The sequence below is a fragment of the Halichoeres trimaculatus genome, unplaced genomic scaffold (genome assembly GCF_033239565.1).
Source record: "Halichoeres trimaculatus isolate MK-OKI-2021-1 unplaced genomic scaffold, fHalTri1.1 fHalTri1_scaffold_12, whole genome shotgun sequence".
Taxonomy (NCBI): domain Eukaryota; kingdom Metazoa; phylum Chordata; class Actinopteri; order Labriformes; family Labridae; genus Halichoeres; species Halichoeres trimaculatus.
In genome coordinates, this window is record NW_027437190.1 from 9,237,905 (window position 1) to 9,259,888 (window position 21,984).

The 21,984-nt window shown below is 40.9% G+C and overlaps 1 protein-coding gene across 1 annotated transcript in view; it reads right to left on the bottom strand.

Moving 5' to 3' along the window:
- The window catches only part of me1 (malic enzyme 1, NADP(+)-dependent, cytosolic), a 117,196-nt gene that overhangs the window by 67,018 nt on the left and 28,194 nt on the right, over positions 1–21,984 (bottom strand). Inside the window, exon 2 of the mRNA XM_074683631.1 lies at positions 968–1,101. Within this exon, the coding sequence (XP_074539732.1) occupies positions 968–1,101 (134 nt within the window). The remainder of the gene's footprint in view (positions 1–967; positions 1,102–21,984) is intronic.

Below are 21,984 nucleotides of genomic sequence, written 5' to 3' on the forward strand. Positions count from 1 at the left end.
CCTCCATCATCTCAAACCACGGATGCTTGTGTTGACTGGGCTATTTTCTTTGCCATTATCCATCACAATAATAGAAGAACACAAAAAATGTGCTGAAAGGAAACACAGTAGTCAAAATGCTCTGTCTAAAATAGAATAGGACCAAGGGAAAGTTATGGTTGTAAAAAGTAAATGCCAGCGTCCAACAGTGAATGCCAGGGAAGGATCCAGAGTTGGGGAACAGACTGAATAAACACTGCAGGACTGAGAAATGGCAGGCAAATAGCAGTCCTTAATCCACGGGACCAGGGCCCAAGCTGGAGAGCACACAAGGCCCAGAGACAGATTGTCAGTGACACTGGTGGGGCATGGGAACGGCTAGAAAAAAGCTCATAATGACTGCTTTATACATGATGCAGTGTTTTTATTATGTTACAATTCCCGTTAACTCTAAGTCGTGTCTCACTTGCAGCTCAGTCATCCTTGACATTGGGATTGACAGCTGATGGAACGGCTGACTGTAGTGAGAAGTAATTTCACAGACAGATAACATTCAGCTTCTGCGTTTAATTCAAAGCAGTGACTGAGCTGAAGCTTGACTTCAGCGTGAGGCCAGAGCTTTGGATCAAAGTGAGGCAGACTCCTTACATAATGCCAACAGCTATGACTCCTAAGTGTCTAATGAAGCGTGCAAAACCAGACTGGAGTTTTCATTTGGTCACTGCGGAGGTCATTAAAACACTCAGGAAGGAGAGCAGGGAGGAGAGGGAGAAATGGGAGTAGACTGGGGGGATTTGTTTAGTGAAATATGTGGTGTTAGGAGATGGATGTGGATCTCTGATGGCTAATCTCTGGTGTTCTGAGGGCTTCCAGATGTACAGTGGGATCTCAGTGAGCAGGAGCAGAGGATCCTCAGGGTGAGTTCAATGGGAGTGTTGTGAAGTTGAAAGATATTATGTCATAGTGTTGGTCTGTGCGTCAGCCTCACCTGTCCAGGTCATCTTTCTGCATTTCATAGTTCTTGAGCACCCGGAGCAGCTGGACGTCCTGGTTGATGAAGCAGGGAGGTAGAAGGCCGTGGGTCCCCAGCTGGAGACGCTCCTCCAGAGAGAACGCCATGCCCTGAGAACACAAACACACACTTCATCATTTTCATTGTCCTAGAGCTTATAACAAAATCCACAGTTTTCTTTGAACTTGAAGCATGACTCCCTGCTGTGTGTTTTCTGTCTGGGACAGTGACGTTTCATAACGAAGAGCATGATTCATTCACTCTAGTATAACGAGGAATCAATCTGTTTAAAGTTCTGTCTGTCATGACTTTAGATCAATATCAGCTTTATATCATCTTTAAACACACAGTTACAAAATGTTTCAGACAATTCCTAAAGAACAAAGTCACACCTACATATTCACATACATAGTTTCTGTTTTTAGACTGAGTTTTGTTTTTAGACTGAGATAACTCATATCAGTATACCTACATACACAAGTACACAAATACAAGCAAGATACAAACACTGCAGCTGTTTGAAACAGACCACATGTTAGCCAGTGAACTTTTTTGAGCTGTAAAACTCTGACAGGCTTTTCTGATGTACAACCACCTTAGTGATGATGACAACTTATTGATCTTTTCTTGTACTGTAACAGTTTAAATATCTGTACTGAACCCTGTGTTGTTAAGTTTTCTTATTTGTATTCCCAAATGTTGGACTGTGGTCCTTTACAATAATTTCTGGACCATTGGAAAATGTTTCATCCAAGTGATCAGTAAGTTGAGACTTGCTTTACCCTCTCCTAGGGTTGCAAAGGATGGAAAATTATCAGAAAATTTTAGGAAAGTTTCCTGGAAATTTCCATGGGAATTTTAGCTCAGGAATATTGGAACTTTTCAGAGTTTTGTTGCCGCCTAATTTCAATGTTTCTTTTCTTTTTTTTTTTTTTTTAACCAAAAATCATTTTACTTTTCATCATTCATATTTATTTTGTTCTGTGAAAGAAACCATTTTGACATTGACATTGAAGGTTTTGAGACAGCAGAGAATGAATACCATGAGGTCCAGGTCTTTGATGACAAGGAAGCACAGCCTGAAGAGAAGCTAAACTTTATATTTTGGCATTTGTGAATGGGACTTTTTAAGGGTTGTCAGAGGACATACGGAATATGACTAGGCTATTGTAAATACCTCAATCTTTTCCTCAAAAAAAAAAAAATAGAAAAAAAAAAAAAATCACCATTCATTGTTTTTGTGTTTCTGTAATAGAAACCATTAAAGTTTTACAGTTCATAAAACTGTTGTGAATTATTTAAAAATACTGCATCAGGCATATTTGCTTTTTTTTTATTTATTTTTTTGCTTATGGCAAGTATTTATGTCATTATTCATGACAGTTAGACTCAGTTATTAAGATTCACAAACATCTCCTAAAAATTCATTCCAATTAATTCCCAAGTTTCCCACTTAAAGTATTTCCAGTTTCTAAACCCTTCCCTTTCCTAATGGACATCCATCTTTGAAGTCTACCTGAGCACAGGGAAGATACCTGTCCATATGTGTCAGCTCCATCTCTGCATGCTCTGAGTGTGCGTTTGAGGGGCTGTGGGAGAAAACTTCAGTGTCCAGGAGAAGTGAGATCAACAAGTCAAAGAGGGAAGAATGATAAATGCATCTTGCTGCACCAAGAGTTGGAGAAAATCTTTATGGGCTCCTCCAAAAAGTATCAGCAAAGTAAAAACCTGCACAGCCCGAATAAAGAATTTAACCCAATATGCCAAAGATGAATTGCAGATAAGGCTGATAACATGAACAGCTTCACTGATTCCTGATAAAAACAGAAACTGCACAGTGCAGGTCCTCTCTTCCGAGCCAAGTACAAAGACAAATGAGGGCATTCCAGTTTCTTAGACGCAGCAGTGTGAGCTCATGAACACTTCACATGAGCACTTACACACAAACACTCACATGAGAAGACCAGAAGGTGAGTTTATTTCTAGTTTAAGTCAAAATATGTTTCATAAAATGCTCCTTATGACAATTTGAAATAAAATGTTGAAATTGCATTTGGAAGGAGCACTTTTTTTGTGGATCAGGCCTTTTTTTTTTTTTTTCAGTCCAAAAGATAATCTAATTAGTGATCCTCAATCGGCAAACCAAAATCTGAACCAAACCACGAGATCTGTGATCAGGTGCACCCCTATCAACATTATTGAAATAGTCACAGGAGCCACAGTTCAAATTCAGATTGTTTGATTTTGAGCTGAGATAAAAGATGAGACATCAGATCTTATCTTTCTCTTGTATCTGTCTGCTCAATATCAAGCTCCTGCCAGTGAGAAGTTTGTTGATCTGATTTCATTTCCTGCAACTAAATCAACTCTAATCTTGGTCAATCTTGTTGGGCTCTTGGTATTTACCTCCCTGGCTCAGTTTCGCTCTGAAAACTCTGATTGAACTTTGAACAATGGGATATTTTGGAAAATATTCGACAATCTATTCTGCTCAAACATTCCTGAGTGGTGACAGAAGTAGCTTGTTGAACGTGTCCTCTGTTACTCCTGGATAGTGTGCACTCAGAATGGCTCACTCTCAGCCAATCAGCATCCAGAAGGTCCTCTGCTCGCTCTCATGCTGGTGTGACGTCCAGTTTTTCCAAAGTACCTCCTCAAAAACACACAACAAGGCCCAGACTAACCTGCTGCAGTTTGACCTGTGCTTTGGCTTTGATCCAGCACACCTCTGACCTCAGAGGGAGAATATTGAAAAACAAAGACACGATTGGCATCAAGGTCCTCACCCTGGAGAGTCTGACCTCTGACCTTTCAGAGGAGACGTTGGTCTTGCTCAGGGAAGGTGTCATGTTGGTGCTAGTGAGACTTCAAAAGAGTGAACATAGTGTGAAACTGAAGTCCTTAAGCTGCAGCTCCTGACAGAAACAACTGAGATTTGTCCTCAGGTTGCCCTGCTACATTTCTGAGAAGGAGAACAGGACTCGCTACTATTCTCTGCAACTGAGGCATGATATAGAACAGTGGGCATTTTCATTTTCTCCTTCATTTTCATCCATAAAGGACCAGCGACCCGGTGAAACCTCAGCCACAACATGCCAGCTACTGTTGCTGACTGTTGAGTCAGAAGTAAGACTGCTCCGTTTCTAAATTGGATCACATCCATGGATGCTTAGCCCGGTCTGCTGAGATTTACGGCCTTTCTGAGCCACTGGCACTTTGTGTGTTTCTGCTCGTGTGAAAACAAGTTTATAATCTTAGAAAAAAAATTTGTCTTGATTGTATGAGGAGCACTTTATGAGGGACTTAAAAGGGTACTTGAAGATAAGAGGAAGCATTTAAAATGAAACTTGTCGCTCTTGACATTATTTTTAACCTCAAACTGCAAAAAACTAAAATCCTATTAAGTGTTTTTGTCTTATTTTAAGTAAAAATGGTATTATCATACTCTATAAGAGCCACATTCAACTGATCAGTCCACAAAAATGTCTTGTTTTAAGGGGCTGTTTACATGACAATGGGTGAAATGCAAAAGTTTTGTTGCGTTTTACCCTCATGATTATCAAGGAAACGGCGTTTCATCCGACCTTAAACACAAACTTTTAAAAACGGCCTTCAGAGTGGGATTTTTTTGAAACGCTGCCGACACTGTTGCCGTGTCAACAGTCAGCTGGCATTTTCAGTGGAAACGATGACGTCACACTCCCCTTTGCATGTTACAATCGTCGCAGACTATCGTGTTGTGCTTCTGTTGCTCAATCTGCTGTATCTGCTGACTGTCTTTATACAAAATGAGCATCTGTTGCTCCACTTCTGCTCTTAGTATTCCCCAAACAGACCAGATGTTTGGCCCAACTCTACTTCCGTGGAGATCTCCCAAAAGCGCCTTTAGGACAAGACAGTTATAGCACCACCTACAGGCCTGCAAGGTTATAATAGTTAACTAAAACTAAACTAAAATTTAAAATACATTGCAGTTAACTCAAACTAATAAAAACTAGAAAAGAAAACAAAAACGATAAGTAAACTAAAACTGAATCTTGTGTTCACAAAACTAACTGAAACTAACTAAAATGATAGAGAAAATGTCCTTTGTTATAGTTTTTGACAACAATATTAACAGCCTTTAGGATTTAAATTAATCTGACACATTCTCCCAACCAATTTTAGACAGTTTTAGGCAGTTGTCAGTGCCGCACAGCACCATCATAGCGACGTACTGGGACGTGCTTGTTTACTGCACCGACTGGCTGTGCGCTGTGCTGCAACTAAACGTGGTGGAGCAATGAATCAGAGCATCTGTAATAGTTTAACTGTTACAGAGTCCAAGTTTTTACTTATTGAAGCTCATATTATATTGTTTTTTTAATAATTTATGTTAATATTATATTATGTAATTTATGTCAACAATATTTTATATAATTTATGCTTGTATTTTTTATACTAAGTTTATATTATTTTTTCATGTGTTTAAGGCAGCAGCCAACATTTCGGTATCAGCATTGACTGAGCAGTGAGCACTATGTTGGACTGGAAAATAAACAGCATTACAAAAAAATGTACTCTGACCTTTCTGAATCCTGCACCTGGTTAATAAGGTATGAAAAACACAACTCACTGAATTTCTTTTACAAACTCAGTACTACAGTAACATTAAATAGTCATTACCGTTATAGTGTCCAGGAGCCGTTACAAGGAAGTGGCTACAACCCAACGCATCAACACTGGAGGACTGGCAAGAAAGTATTCATGAAATCTATGATATGGAAAGACTGACTTTTGCTTTCAAACTACAATCTGAAAAAATTTAAGAAGATGTAATTGGATTACGAAAAAGAGACGAAAAAAATTACAAGAAACGGACAAAGACGAGAGAGCTGCTGCAACAGGCAGCTACTTGGGCAGCGCCTAGCAACGAAAAAAAAAAATAGAATAGAATAGAATAGAATAGACAATACTTGTCTACAGTCTCTTTTTCGTAATCTTTGTATTTGGAGAGGATCATTACTTTGTATGGCTCATTTGTTGGTCGTGGACACCAAACTTTTTGTGGCTTCAGTGATATTTTTACTACTTTTTCTCCAGTGTTTGTCTGGAGATCCTACATGTAACCATGGCTGCATTGTTGACATGTGAACTCAGCTGTTAGCAGCCTGTAGCATGTCAATGCTAACTGGTGTAAGGCCTGATGTCTTCCCACAAGGTGAGGAGAAGGAGGTGAGGACGACGTGCTGGTTCTAAGGTGTGAGCTAAGAAGTGATAACATTGACCTGTCCTTCACTCCATCGTTACTGGGAATGTAAGATCTTTCTCCAATAAGATGGACCAGCTAGCCATGCTAACCCAGCAACAGAGGGAATACCAGAGGGCAGAGTAGCATCATGCTATTCACAGACATGGCAAACAAATCTAACATCAGGCACCAACGCCACATTGGAAGAACTTCACCTACTGTGAGCAGACCGGATCCAGGAGACAGAGACTGAACAGACTGCTGAAGAAGCTCAGTCCTGGACCCTGTGGAGGTGGAGGCTGGCTGAACTGGAGAATGATGGACAAGCTGTCATCATCTATTTTCTTATGGACATTTTTGCACCTTCTATTAACTTTCTTACTTTTGTTTTCTTGATTGCTGCTGTGACTTCAATTTCGTTTTTACAATGAAAATAAAGTTCTATTCTATTCTATTCTATTCTATTCTATTTGAGTTGAGTTGAGTTGATTTGAATGACATTAAACTGAGTTGAGTTGAGTTGAATTACATTAAACTGAGTTGAGAGATTTGAATGTAAACACAGAGTTCCGTCAGAACACGGTCACAGTGAGGAGTTCCAACAGCACTGTGACCTCACAGAACATGTTCTACAGTTTTCAGACTAGACCAGCATTTCAGTTCACATTTCTTCACAGAGACGAACTCTATCGAGCGCTCACCTGCACGAAGTACGAACCATTTACAGTGAAACTTCGAACATTTTCCTTCCACCTAAACTGAGACTGACTGACTGAGTCCAGAAAGCTCAGAGGAAGAGAAACAACCTTCATTCAAAAAATAATTCATTTGACGACGTCTGATCCTAGACAGGTAAGTTAGTGAGCTGTGCCCACACTTTAAGGTCATGTTGTTTAAGTTTTTTTATTGAGTAAATATATTCAAAAGAGGTAAATAGTTTACAAATTGAGTTTACTCTGCTGTTAATAAGTTAGTTAATCTGATTTACTTGGGGACGAGGTGTAAACTGAAGAGCTTTAACTTCTGGATACCCAGTGTTTTTATTAGCGAATCTGATTTAATGAACAAGGATAAACCCACTATATCACAAATTGAACTACATTTTTTTCTGTTTCAGCTTCTGAATTTCTCCCCAACAACCGTCTTTCATATTGCCTGTAAATATTTTTCACTGACATCTATATTTGCATTGAATATCAAAATTAATGAAGCCAATCGTTGTTATCATTTTCAGACTCCTGTTAAAAACTTGAAGTCTGTGTTGTTGTTTTTTCGGATCACTTGTGGGCAAAGATTCACATCATATTGCTTTCTTGGTCTTGTCCTGTAGATGCTACAACGGAAAAAAATACATATATATCAGATCTGATCAAAATGTGTTGCTCACAGCAAACATTTACTGATGAGAAAGTGGGTTTGTAGGGGGAGGGAGGGGTCTTTCAAAAGGCTTTAGCTAAAAACAAAAGCAACTAAAATGTTGGTTTACAAAGACAACAGATAATAAATTAGGTTTTTAAGCTGTGAATCATGTAAAGCTTCGGAGGAACAAAATGAAGCCTGAGAGGAACATGATATCTCCCCTTCAAAGAGTTCCTCTCCATCACTTCAGCACAGTCTAACGTTTTCTGATGTTTGTGTTTTTCTGCTTTAGATTCCTGTTTCTCTTGACTCCAACAACAAAGAAACAGAGAAAATGGACAAAGTCAGCGCCACTACTGCATGTCCCACAACCTCTGAGATGGCCGAGACAAACAACACTGTCCAGAAGGAAACCACAGCTGATCTCAATGAGTCCAAGAACCTAGACGCTGTCCTGAATGAGGAAGACATCACCAGCTCTCATGCTGCCTCACCAACTGAACAGGACGGGGACTCCTGGTCAGACAGCGAAGATAGCTGGGATGGTTACACCAATTCAGAGTGTTCCTCTGACTACGAGATCTCTGAAACCATCTCATGTCTAGATCAGAATCTCGATGAGGAGATTTCAAAGGCCTGCCAAACCTTGTTCCCAGAAGACCTGGAGACTGAGGCAGAAGACGTGAAAGACAAAGAGGAAGACCAAACTTTGGAAGCAGAGTCAGCCTCTAGACTTTCCATCAGATCAGAGGCATCATGGGCCTCAGTAAAGTCGGTATTATCTTGGGCTACCTCCAGATGGTCCTCTTCATCCTCCATCCACACATTGCCCGAGGTTTACCAGAAAATGAAGGACAATGAGTCAATCACCAGCAGTGACAACCTTGGCTATCCTTTCCTTGACCTTAAAGAGGACGCTGTCTTTACCCCTGAAGAGGTCACTGTCCTTGATCTTGAAGACGATGCTCCGAAAGGGATCGAAGAAGAAACAGGGGTCACTGAGGAACCAAACTCTGACCCATTCAGCCTTGAGGTCATTGTGGTCTTCAAAGACAAACCAGAGGAAGGAGGGTTTTTACAGAGGAGGAAGAGGAAGAGGAACTTTTTAAAATGGAGAGCATGGAGAAAGATCAATCCAGCTCCAGAGAATAACGTGGATGGTGAAATTAATTCAGCCAGTCCTGGGTCCACAGCTTGCAGGTCTGTCGATGACAAACAGGACTGTGCTTGTCCACAAGAGCCACCTTCCTGCAGTGGTGCAGTCCACGAGTCCATTCCTTTAGTCCTGGAGGACTTCACAGAGACTGATGACGAGGCACAATCAGAAGCTGAACCTGTGGAGCCGTTTTTGACTCAGACCGGCTCAGACCCTCAGGTTACATCATGTGAAGTGTCAGAGGACACATCAGTGGCTGAGGGGACAAGTTCACACATGGACAATTACCAGCCCAGCTATCCTGAGCCTCTCGAGGGCTGTGAAGTGACTGAAGACCCTGAGCCTGCAACCAAACCCAGGAAAAAGACATCCCTCCTGATTCACATCAGAAAAGTCTTCTCAAAGGTAAGGATGAATATACATCCAAGCTAATAATCATTTTGTCGGCTCAAGAAGCACCTTTCGATGTAAAGATTCTTTTGTGCTGCAGCTGCATCATTTTAATATTATTTTTTATTGTGAAACAATAAAGGGATCTGTCCTTTTTTTGTTTTCTGAACTGTGAGCTTTATATATTCATGTATGTTGTGTCTGTGTTCATACTTTCAGAAAAATAAAGAGGAGAAGCCAAAGGGGGCAGAGAAGACGGATTCAGCTGAAAACGTCGTCAAACAGGAGAAGAAGGAAGAGAAGAAGACCAAAGGTCCCTCTTTCTGGGCACGGCTGTTTCCCTCCAGGCGTTGCCAAGTTGTGCCTTTGAACCAAAGAGCAGAGCTTAAACTGGAGACCCATGTCTCCTTCTGTACATTCTCCTCCTAAATGTACCCTGAATAAAAAGCAAAAAAAAAAAAAAAAAAAAAATGTCATTGAGGGATATAAATCTTTATTCTTTCAGAGTAACACTAACACAATAAGGGTTGTTTGGATCAAATCAGTCGGAAGTTTTACATTAAGTGTGTGTATCTGTTTATCTAACGTGTGTGAAGTGTCTGAATAAATCATGGATTTAGTCTCAGTGAGGTCAACAGGTTTCTGACTAACAACACCCTCTCTTTAAACATGCTAACAAGCTGCTGCTTTATTTGAGTTTGTAGTGAAATCCACAGGTAACATCTCATCTTTAACCTCTCTTCATGCTTAGATGTAGCTAATGTCGCATCCATCGTCTCACACTCCACCCTGAGGTAAACAAACTCACCTCTTAGAGAAATCCAAGTGTGAAAATCATTTTGCTGTACACAGAGTAATTGATGCTCTGTAATCTGATCTCTCATTATTAGAGCATTGTGTTTTTACAGACAGACATTGTTCATGGTAAAAGCCCTCCAAATGTGGATCTATTCATAGAAATGTGTTGGTTGCAATTATATAAACCCTCAACCTTTCTCTGGGGCAGGGTGCAGAACAAAAGAAACACGAGGCAAGTGATGTTAAAATGAACATTTATAATGACTCTTTGTTGCCGTCACAAAAATAATCTTTAAAAAAACAATTCAATTATTAACACTGAAATGCTGACTTCACTGGTAGTCCACGAGTCATAAAACTAAACTAAAACTAAGCCTTGTTGCAAAAATCAAAACTAAATAAAAACTAGAATGCCCTCTCTAAAACTAATTAAAACTAAACTGTAATGGAAAATAAAATGTCAAAACTAACTAAAACTAAACTATAATGAAAAATCCAAAACTATTATAACCTTGCTGGCCTGACATGCTTACTGCAGCGTTTTCAGTCCCTCTGCGTTTCTGTGTAAACGCCAGTGGCGTTTTCTCCCGGAGGCCAAGGGAAGCCATGCTTCCTCTCTTTTTTTAGACTGTAGCTGTGATTTAATGAAAATATTCCTTTTTAACAGTTTCGATACTTCTTCTGTGTTTTGTCACCGCCATCTCTTCCTTATTCCTCTCCTCTAGTTATTGAGCATTTTACAATGTGTAAAACAGCGCCCTACTAAATGTTCTGTGGCGAATGCGTGGTGAAAATACGATACTGCACGCTGTTGTCCGCAAGGAAGCCAAGCAGAGTTGGCATCCCTTGGTGAAAAAAACAAGAATGATTGACCAATCAGATGGGGCCGTGGTCATGACACTGCTCATCTGTGATTGACCAAGACTGTGCCAAGGGGAGCCACCCCGTCTTTGACCTCAAACCAATCAAATCACAGTATCGTCATCCTCGAGCCACTGAATGAAATCAGGGAGGTTAGCACATTAGCAGTGTGCATGAAGCGGCCGGTTGTGCGTTTAAGTGGGCGGTTGAATTAATTAATACGATGTTTAAGCTAAGTCAAGAGGACAGGAGGGAGAGCTAAAGGGCGTGTGTCGGTGTTTAAAGTAAGTAAAACGAGCGCTCTCTGGGCACTCTAACAGGTCCGTTACATGAAATAGCTATACAAACTGCAACAAAGCCTTTTATGTACCCCACTCCCTAAAAAAAAATACAGATAACAGGCTTTGTCTCACTTGGCTTCCTCAAAAAAAATCTCCACGCCACGCCACTGGTAAACGCAGATTTTTTTTCATTGCGTTTTAGCGTTTTCAGATGAAACGTCGCGTTAACGGGGCCTAAGTCATTTCAAAACAAAAAAGAGGTCTGTATGCTTGTAACACGTGAAAAAAATTACCAATAAAATAAGAATAATTTGTTTGAAACTACAATGTCTTAATGCGAGTAACTTTTTTCTTGTTCTATTGGAAGATTTTTTTTTTGTTTCTTTGTTTGTTTCTTTGTGACAAGCAAAGCTCTTGTTTTCGTCTTTAAATAACTTGAAAAGGGTATTTTTCTGGGCTGGTCAGGTAAATGTGTCTCATACTAAGTCTAACGCCTGGTATACACCAGATATGTCTACGGTGTGACTCTGTTGTGCTGCACTTCAGTCTGACAAGCAGCATGACTGATAGACAGCTGGAGTCACAGACAGTGGGGTTCCCTCTCCATTGATCAGTCTCTCTTCATTCATGTTGAGCTGTAAAACCTCAAACCTGTTGACTCCCGGTCTGGTTCCATTCATTATGTCCGTTTATTGTAATCAAGCTAAATACAAACTGATTTGACACAGTTTGTTTTAGGCTGTTTCTGGACACAACATCCTGTCCCGCTTGATCTTCCCTATGCTGAATTTATGCATCACAGCTCTGCATCCGTCAAAAATAGGATGGCTGCGTAATACCTGTAACACAACAGAGCAGCCACCCAGACAGACTGCAACAGAACAGATCCAGCGTTAGTTGACACATTGATTTGAATAAAACCTATTTGATTTGTTGCCGTAACAGAACGGAGACAAACTGCAGACGCACCTGGTGTATTTCAGCCAGACAAAAAACAGACAAAAACACCTGATAACATTTCAGTTTTTTGCAGAAACTTTTCAAATTGCATCTGCCGTGTGAAGTGATGAATGAAAATCCTCTCTGTGATGATTACAGACTGAGTCTGAATGAGTTGTGAGGTTTATGTTTCTAAACAAGGCAGCTATGGGATGAAAACAAGCAAACTCAGCATTTCAGAGGAAGCTTTAGTGCTTCCACAGTCAAACAGTTTGTCATTTCAGCAGTTACCACAGAACAACATCAGCCTGCACTGACTTTGTTGGTTGTTTAGCTGACAGAACTAAATCATCCGAGCAAAGAAGGGCATTGGTTATTTCTGACAGTAAAACACGAGTCTCCATCCATCCTGCGCTCACTGAGGCTCACTGCAGCTCACTGCAGTCTGTACTTAAGGGACCTCAAATAGACAGAAGCAGCGCTGAATTACAACCTTCCTCAATAATCAAAAAAGATTTTCTGTTTTACAGAGAGCCAGCTGTTCACTTTAGACTCAGCGTGTGTTTGCTGAAGCAGCTGGCCCACGATGCACTGCTGCTGCTGCACTTGTCTGCCACAGCCGACCATGAGGGAGAAGAAAGGGCTTAAAATACACGAGGCACACTGAGCTTAATGTGAGGCTGTGAAATGAGGTTCAAGCCTCTCACAGTCTCCCACTGCTCTTTCATTAGCTGAGGCTCACTCAGAGATGCACCCACAGGATTCTTACGTCCTCGTCTGATTTTTTTTTCTATAAATCTTCAGTTTCCACAGCCCTAAAAAACTGAAAAAGTCACAAGATGCTTTGGTACATCCACACATATGGGCAAAAACTGACCACTAACCATCCTCCAGGCTGTCAGTTTTGCCACGCAGCGAGGGAAAACAGGACTCACTGACTTCTTTTCTGTTGGTTAAAGACTTTTTAGGTCGGAGCAGGACGCCGGTGATGTAGGAAGAAAGAGGAAAGGGAGGTGGGGGATTTCATGATGGCAAGAAGATTAGCCGTCGACAGCTCAAAGGAAAGCGTGGGAAATGTTGACGCCAGTGTGACGTTTCTTTGACTTTGACGCGAGTCTTGGCCTTGCAATGCCCTTGTCCTCAGTGTGTAAACAGAGCTGCCAAACTCCTCATTTCCAAGGTCCTGTTGGACTTTGTCCGTCAACATGCCTGTCAGAAGGTCTCCTCAGGCTTTAAGAGGAGTATTGTCCCAAACACATACCACTGAGAAGGCAAGAACAGGGATCCAAGATAGGTTGAGTTTCCATCTCACAGCTGAAAAGTTCAGACATGCTCATGGCAAGAAGAATGGTTATGAGACCTTTAAAGGGGCTGTGAGGAGTTTGAAAGTGGTCTTGAAAAAGTCTTCCTTTGATTGTAATCCACACTTTAAAATGAGATTATCAGCGCCAATATTACAGGTTACAGATTATTTTAAATTGCTGCTTCTTAGCTTCCTGATCAGGTCAAGCAGGACCGCATTGATTTATGGTACGTCTAAGTCTCTATGACAACACCACGCGAGTTGACAAAGTTTAGTTGAGAGAAGAGAGATCTGCGTTTTTCTCTGCTGAAAACGATTTCTGTGATTAATTTTTTAGTGATGGTGGACACTGGAGCCTAACTGTCAGACAGAAAAAGGACAGAAGAGCAGAAGAAAGATAAACAGGAGAGATAGCGCCCGAGCTTAAGGCAAAGACAGGAGCTAACCTGTTTGTGCTAATGTTGATTCCAACCCACAGTCAGCAGTTATTCTAAGTTACGTTAGCTCTGATTGGGAGATGACTGGCAGGACAAAACCAGGTTTCACTAACGTTACACATTGAAGACATGTCTCACAGCACCGGGCTGTCAGCTGCGCTAAATATAAACAGCTACTAAACTAATTACAAACTGACAGTGTTAACTTGTTGTCGCGTTAGCCTACAGGGGCTGCCGATAGCGCTACATGAAGCCGGCAACTACAAAATTTACTTGATGTCACGTTTCAAATGAGGGGCAACATCCGGTTTGTAAAAATGAAGCGGAAAGGGTAAAAGTTGCTGTTCATCAAGAATCCGCTTGGGGCTGGCTGCTGAAAGACCAGAAGTCACGTACACACCCCGCCATAAAAACAGACTTTCACGGCATTAAAAAGCATGTTTACAGCCTGGTTCAAAAAAGAGCTTGGGTCTAAAATGCAGATTTCGCTATCGGCACGCACTGTACAGTGAGTGAATTTTTTTCTAACCTTTTTTTTTAAATACATTATTAGGATTGTTTGATTGTCAAATAAGAGACACAGCTCAGGTCACATGACTGGCGGGGGCCCTGTAGCTGTTTGAAATAAAACTCACAGATGGCGTAATATTAAATGTGGCTTCATCTGCGGATCAATTTCATTTCACGGATACAGAAAGAGACGTTGTTGAGGCTATGCCCATGTTTTATACAGTCTATGGTTCCAAACCATATTGCTACGTAACTGTACTGATATATACCTTACCTCGGCGCATTGTATCCAGTAAAAAGTTTTCTTGAACAAAGAAAATTTGTTTCGATCTGATCTCCATTTAAATCCAAAACAAACATGCCTCACTAAAAGTCATTTACGACAGTGTGCGGGGACTGTGGGCCAGAAGGTGGCAGGGGAGCCCAATAAAAAACAGATCATCCATATAGCATATTTGAATAAGTCTGTGATTTTATTCTGAAATGAGGCTTAAAATTAGAAAAAAGTCAAAAATCAAAAACAAGCCAATGTCCGGTTTCAGACTCTGTGTAAAGTTTGTTAGCAGACACTTGCGGGCTTGTCTTTGGGATGTGTGAACATACTTTCTGCCTTTTTGTTTCTTCATAAAACCAAAGTATAAAAACTAAAATACACACCAACACAACAAAACCCAAGAGCTGATATAAAAGCACACACACAAACACTTCTGTTTACACACAAAGCGTCCCCATGTTTGTTGGTCTGACTACAGGTTTTCAGTGTCTGCTGCTGTAATGCCAGCTCTCTCCAATCAGCAGCCCTAAACAGGGCAGGGCAGGATAAACCCTCGAAAGCTTCCACATGTCCCCGACCACATCTGAAGTGCCCGCGCCCTGTGCCAACACATGTGATGCCCGCAGCTCCATGTTCCAGCAGCCGTGGCAACAACCCAAACCTGTAATCTCGCTGCTGCCGAGTGCCACCCTCCAACCTCCAGCCGCTGCCATGCCCACCCCAAAACACTCAGCGGGCAGGAAACAGCTAATTAGTTCACCAGAAAGCAAACAGGAGAGATGAAAGCTGCAGCTCTGACAAACTGATAAAATGCCTGTTCTGCATCTTCGTCTCTGCACTGCCCACAGAGTTCAAAGGAAGGGATCGCTTCATCGTTTTCAGCGTAAAGATGCAGAAATTTAAACATTCTGTTACCTCGACCTTTTAATTTCCATCTGCAACAACCGCACAGAGTGCCGTCAGAGGGATTACAGCAGAGACACTCCCATCATTACAGTGTGAAGTTTAAGTCCTTAAAGCCACAGTGTGGTTTGTTTCACCCACAGGAGAAGGCTCCTTATAACAATGTTCGCTCTGTTCTGAATGTTTCTCTCAAACTTTCCTCTTTTGAAACATTATCCTGTGTCCAAACCTGCAGTTATCAGGTGATCTCTGAGAAACATGTGAGTGACACTGCAGATCTGAGGCCTTACACTGCTGGATGTGGTTAATGGTATAAATAACACATTATATTTGGATTATTTTCAGAGTAAAGCACTTAAGTTACTTCTTTAATGAGAAAGGTAATTTGTTTCATTTCTCACTACAATACTGTCATAAGTTATCCAGATGTGCTGTACAATGAAAACGGCTTTGTATACTCAAGAGTGGTACAAACTCGGGAGCACTAGCTTTTATTTTGAAAGAGCAGAGGATCAATTCTTTAAAAACACACATTTTTTCCTTTTTAAGACTCTTGTGTTGAGTTTTTAACAGGTTATATAACAGAATAAAATCAGGGATGATTCCTCTAAGACCCACAAAAACAAACAAGTTCTCCAGTGACCAAACTGAATATTTCTATGTAACATTTTTTAAAGCCTTCAACCTTTGGCCACAACTGCAGGTGCTGAAAGAGTACCTCAACAGCATGCTACCAAAACAGAGTTTTGTTTACAGTTCCTCTGACAAAGATTCATGATGAGTGATGTGTTGTACAGTCATAAGAAAACAGGATGAGGTTTTCCAGCAGAAAACGCTTCCTACACATGGACTAGAAGGCACTTTGTTCACAGAGATGTTCAAGCTGATACAGAAAGAGAGTTCTTCACAGAAGCTGCAGGTTTGTCACAGATAACCTCCCTGACTTTCTTAAAATTAGGTTCGGATAATTTGAGGTTTTGTGGTTGCTGCATTTCCTTTTTTTTTAACATAAGACTTAGTGCCCCCCTGAGAATGTTGTATTCCTTTAAAAATGGAGCTCTGATGAAAGTTCAGTCAGGAAGATATGTTCCTCTTGTGGATTCAGTGTCACTGTACCCCGGTTTCCTCTCACAGCCCAAAAACATGCTCATTAGGTTAATTGTTGATTCAAAATCACCTGTGAGCGTGAGAGATTGTCTGTTTCTGCATGTCAACCCTGTGATTGGCCAGTGACCACTCTAGGGTGTACCCCTCTTCCTGCCCAACGACAGCGGGGATAGGCCCCAACCACCCACAATCCTGAACAGGATCAGTGGTAGAAAATGAATGAATGGACCTGGTTAAATCTTTCTTCCATCACTGCAGCACACCTTAGACATCAAACTCTGCCCATAGCTCTGTCTCTGAAAGGCCTCCAGAGGGCTGACCAATCAGAGAAGAGGGGGTTTGTGAAGCTGGTAGCCTTAAAGAGACAGCAGCTAAAACAACGCATTTGAGATTGAAGCTTGCGTACCACCAGTATGAGAAAAGTATGCGGGGCTACAACAGAGTACCAGAGGGATAGGATAACGCTTGAAAAAATCACAATAACAACCCGTCTTTAATGTATTGAGCCAGCCTAATATTAGTCATGATGACTGAGAACAGCAGCTCAGCAGAAGTCTCATCCAACAAAGGATGGACGAGTTCCTCACTATCACTTTATCCGTCAGTATCTTTCCTCAGCTATTCTAACACAAAAATATGGGTTTTGACCCACTAAGAGACTAAATAACTGGTTTGAAAGGACAATTTTGTCGATGTGCTGAGAAAGAAAAACTGAAACCAAGAACTTTAAACCCTCAAAAGCTTTCCCAGATTCTGGTTTAACATTGAGATGATGTAATTCTGCTCAAAGTCATGGTTGATTTATCCCCAGATAAGGCATGAGGAGGTCCCTCTTTCACCCTAAAACATTCAAATCCCATCTCTAAATAAAAAACCTAGCTGGACTTCTCCTCTCTGGCCTCCTTTTCTTTTCCTGTGTGTTGTCTGCGCTGCGGCTTCAATGCAGACGCCCTCTGCTCCAGGAGAAACATCCCCTATTCACAGTGACCTGAGCCCAACACGATAGCGAGGCCCTCGTCTATTGAGCCGCTCTGAACCACAGTCACTGATCAGACACAGAGACAAAAGGCCACAGGCCTTCAGCAGAGAGAGGGCTCAAATGTTTGGCACTGAGATACGGCCTGGCAGAGACGTGTGTGGCCACAGAGCACTTCTCTATTCAACGCTGTGTGGGAGAGGGGGGGGCTTTCTTTTCACCAGAGCCCGGCAGAGCACTACAAGAGACTGCCTTCTTGTACGGCATGTTTATCAGCTAAACCACTTGCTGAGAGTGATGTACGGTGATAGCCATCTCACCCCACTTCCCCTCACTTATCTGGCTTGTATTCATATTGCATTAAGGTAACCTCAGCTGTTCTTTCTGAAATTTGAGCTCAATGAGTCAGGTCAAGTCCACTGGATTTACGAGGTATGAAAGACAAAATGCTCATGAGGTTAAAAGGGAACAAAGGAAATGCACAAACACATTGACAGCAGGTTAACCACATCAGTGAACAACAGTTAGAGTGCTAACAAACGACTTCAATCAACGTTATTACAGTATATAAATTCTACTGAGCTGATCCTGCTCTGTACAAAGTCCACTCAAATTGTAAAATGCATTTGTTGGTCTAACATGTCATTTTAAGTCAGGATGACCAAAGATAACTGAAGTTGTTGTGATAACACATAATTATAAGTTGGCATCACCTCAACTACAAAATATGTCTCAATTTAAAAATCTTTGTCCACATGAATCAGATATGCATGTTAACTTGACAATGAAGGAATGTGGGTGGGAGTGGAATAAAACACGCCTACGTCATCACCTTTCTGGGATTGTTAACCCAGGTGCATTGTGGGCATTTTTATAGTTTATTCATTAATTTATTCATTAAGTTGTAAGGTTATTTAAGTCATTTACTATTGTCATTGAATATCATTTGAGTGAACCACATTTTGTATCTGTTAATGGGTAACTTATAAAGAAAAAAACTTTTTTGCTCTTAAAGCAGAATTGTCTTCAGTACAGTGTCACAAGTAAATTTAAATTTACTTGGGAATTTCAATGGTAAATACAGCACTGTCAAAAAAAAATCAAAAATTACACGTTAAAATGATGGTAAAGTACTGGCAAACTTGCTGCCAGTACTTAACTGTTGTTTTACAGCAAAGACATTTTTTGTTGTGATGTAGTATTGTAACCGTGAGTGAAGACTGTGAGACTGTCTGTGCTCTGCTGCACAGACAGGCCGTCTGTGCTCCACATGGCATGGGCTCATCTGCTCAATGATTTTTACAGTGCATTTAGTGTTTATTCTTCTAAATGAGATGTGTTCATGGGTTGGGGTCCAGACCGACAGCAGGTCACTTTCATGAAGCATAAACAGCTGGTCTGTGCCATTTAGAGCACAGACAGCCTGTACCCTCTGTGCAGCATCACAAAGAACAGCAGTGGTTCTTATCCACTGTGTTTCCTCCTCACTCACGGTTACAAAATGCCATCACAACAAAAATTCTATCTGAACTGACATTTTATAGTTAACCTAACAAATTTTGTATTAACTACACTCAAGGTTACTGCCATGACATGAGTTGTCTAAACACTGTTCAGCTTTAACAACTTCAAATTTATGATCTTTACTTAGAAGATTTGAGGCAATCAGTTTCTAAATTTTTTTCAAGTCAACAAATGACATTTTACAGTGCAGCGGGTTTCAGTCTACGTCTCAGGTCTTAAATATAAAGTTTTAATAAAATAAGACTCATTTTCCTCTTTCCTCTTCAAATGTGGGAGATAAAGAGGGATGAATGAAAATCTGACTGACCTTAAACATGAACTTCACGTCCTTCATGTGGAAAGTGACCAGATGTTATTGCTGCGATAAAATTACAATCATTAATCATCCTGAGTGCAATGTTTGTCATGTCCTCGTCCGATTTCAGTTTCATTTCTTTGACCACAAAATCGTCAGAAGTCTCTCTATAAAGTTGGTTTGCAGATGTGGCAACTTCAACCCTGCTCCAAACATACACACACACGAAACACAAACACACACTTGTGCAAAAACACAGTTCTCTCAGATGTCATGCCATAAAGGAAATGTCACCGCGCTGTTTTCTTTCTAACAACATTTAGACAGGCTCTATAATTAATTTATGATGCAAACATGAGATCAGTTCCCATCTCAATATAGATGTGGTGATCAAATTAAACTGTTGCCTCGATCAGTAAATATCTCCCTTTTGCTGTGACAGAGCAAACACTTACTTTCCGTGACTGAATATTGTACCACTTTAAATCTGATTTTGAAATAAGCTCTGGTGTTTCTTCTCCTCTTCAGGCTACAAAGCACAACAGTCTGAGACATCATCCGATCATCTGAGGAACCATCTGCTGCTCTCTTCCTCTAAAACCTTTTTACCAGCTGCACGAACAGAATGATAATCTTCTGCTTAAACTTGTTGCTGGGAAAAGGAAGGTCTGATTCAATATTTGGAGGATCCAAAAGATACAAATTAAAAGCTCATACTTCTGAGATGAAGTCTTGAGATCCTCTGATTTTACTGTTGAAGGTCAAACAAACTACAGTACATCAAACAAAATGATCCACTCCAATATCACAACACTTAGCATCTCTCTAAATGTCACTCTATGACTCTATGAACAGGATGTACAGACATAAATTACCCTCTGCTGTCTGGATTAAAGAGACTGAAATTGAAACTACCTCATGTAAATATATGCAGAAGGATATGAATAGTTATGTAGAATAAAGACCAATACAAACAGCTCAAGATGAAAATCAGGGGAAATAGAGGAGTCCAACGCCAAGAACTTGACTTTTGTTTTCACACAGAGCTTTCACCAAGAAAACCAGAGTCCTGTGTGAAAACAAAAGTCAACAGTGAGTCATTTTTTTAACCAAACTTTCCTAAACTTTAACTTGTTTTCAGTGACCTCAAAAACAGACCAAGTCATGATGATCTTCACCAGTTAGAGAAAGGAAAACAGACGTCAGCTTGTGCTTCAGTGGGAGACACCAAGGGCTGTTTCTCCACAATATTAACCATTTCCCATGAGCACTTTCACCCACTCTCTTAAAGACAGACTCTTGCCACGTAGTGCATTTGTTTTGGAAGTGCAGCTCAAATACACAAGATGTGTCGGCAGTTCTGCTGCATGTTCAGTCCAGGAAACGGTGTAACTGACTGAAAGCTGGGGTCACAAGACCAAGCAGTCCCCACGCTTCCCCCTCCATTGATAAGTCTCTCTTCATCCACGTTGGGCTGTAAAACCTCAAACTTATTGACTCCTGGCCCAGCTCTGCTCATTATGTCAGTTTGTTGTAAAAGTCAAGCTAAATACAAACTGGTATTTGACACAGTGCATTTTATTTTGAAAGTTACTTTTTATGTCAGTGGTTCCCAACCTTTCCCAACTAAGGGCCCACTTTTAAGTCTCGAAAAAATGTGGCAGCCCACCACCAACCCCATAAATACAAGGACCATATAATGTGTTCTCAGAGCACTTTTTTATTAAAGGTTGAACATTAAGGACTAAAATGAATACTGCAATGTGGTCCAGCCAATTATTTTCATGTAATTACCCACTGCAATACCTCAACAGCCCACCAGGGGGCCGTGGCCCACAGGTTGGGATCCATTGTAGTTTCCGTGCACTACTTTCTGTCCTGCTCGAACTTCCCTGCCGTGAATTGATGCATCACAGCTACGGCTTCCAGCAAGAATAGGATGGTTGCCTTTACCTGTAACCCACCCGACCGGACACGCAGCCAAACCACAACGAACGGGTGCACTGTGAGTTGACACATGGATTTCAATGGAAACCAATCTGATCTGGTGCTGCAATAGAGCAGAGCCAGACCACAGGCGGATCTAGTGTATTTCAGTTGGAGAAATGGAGAACAGGTTCTTTTAATGATACTTTTTTAAATTGAAAACAACTTCATACAAGATGCAAAGTGAATAGGTAATGTTTATTTATAGTTATGTGGAGCTATTGTTTGAAATGTGACAAAAATAGGTCAGGTCTTGCGTCTCACATGTTCAACTGACCTCTTACTGCTAAACTTTGCTGGCTGGGGTAGTGTCATTAGAGAGTCTTTTTGTGTATGAGCCCAAATTGGGTTCATTAAAATCTGACCTGACCACAGATACTGAGATGCAAATAAACAGTTTTGGCGCTGATGATCTCATTTTAAATCATTGATTGATAACTGGCAAATATTTAAGGATGAGACTATTTCAAGATCACTTAAAAAGTCTTCCTGCCTTTAAGGTGCAAATTTTAAAGCTATAGAGTGGTCTTGGCCATGCATAAACTGGTTTACCGCCTCCAAACCTACTGTTTTTATTACACCACATAAAGTGATTTCACCAGTTGGAGGATGAAGAAAAGAAAAACTTTGTGCCTTCAGTAAAATGGAACTTCCTCTGTGGAAA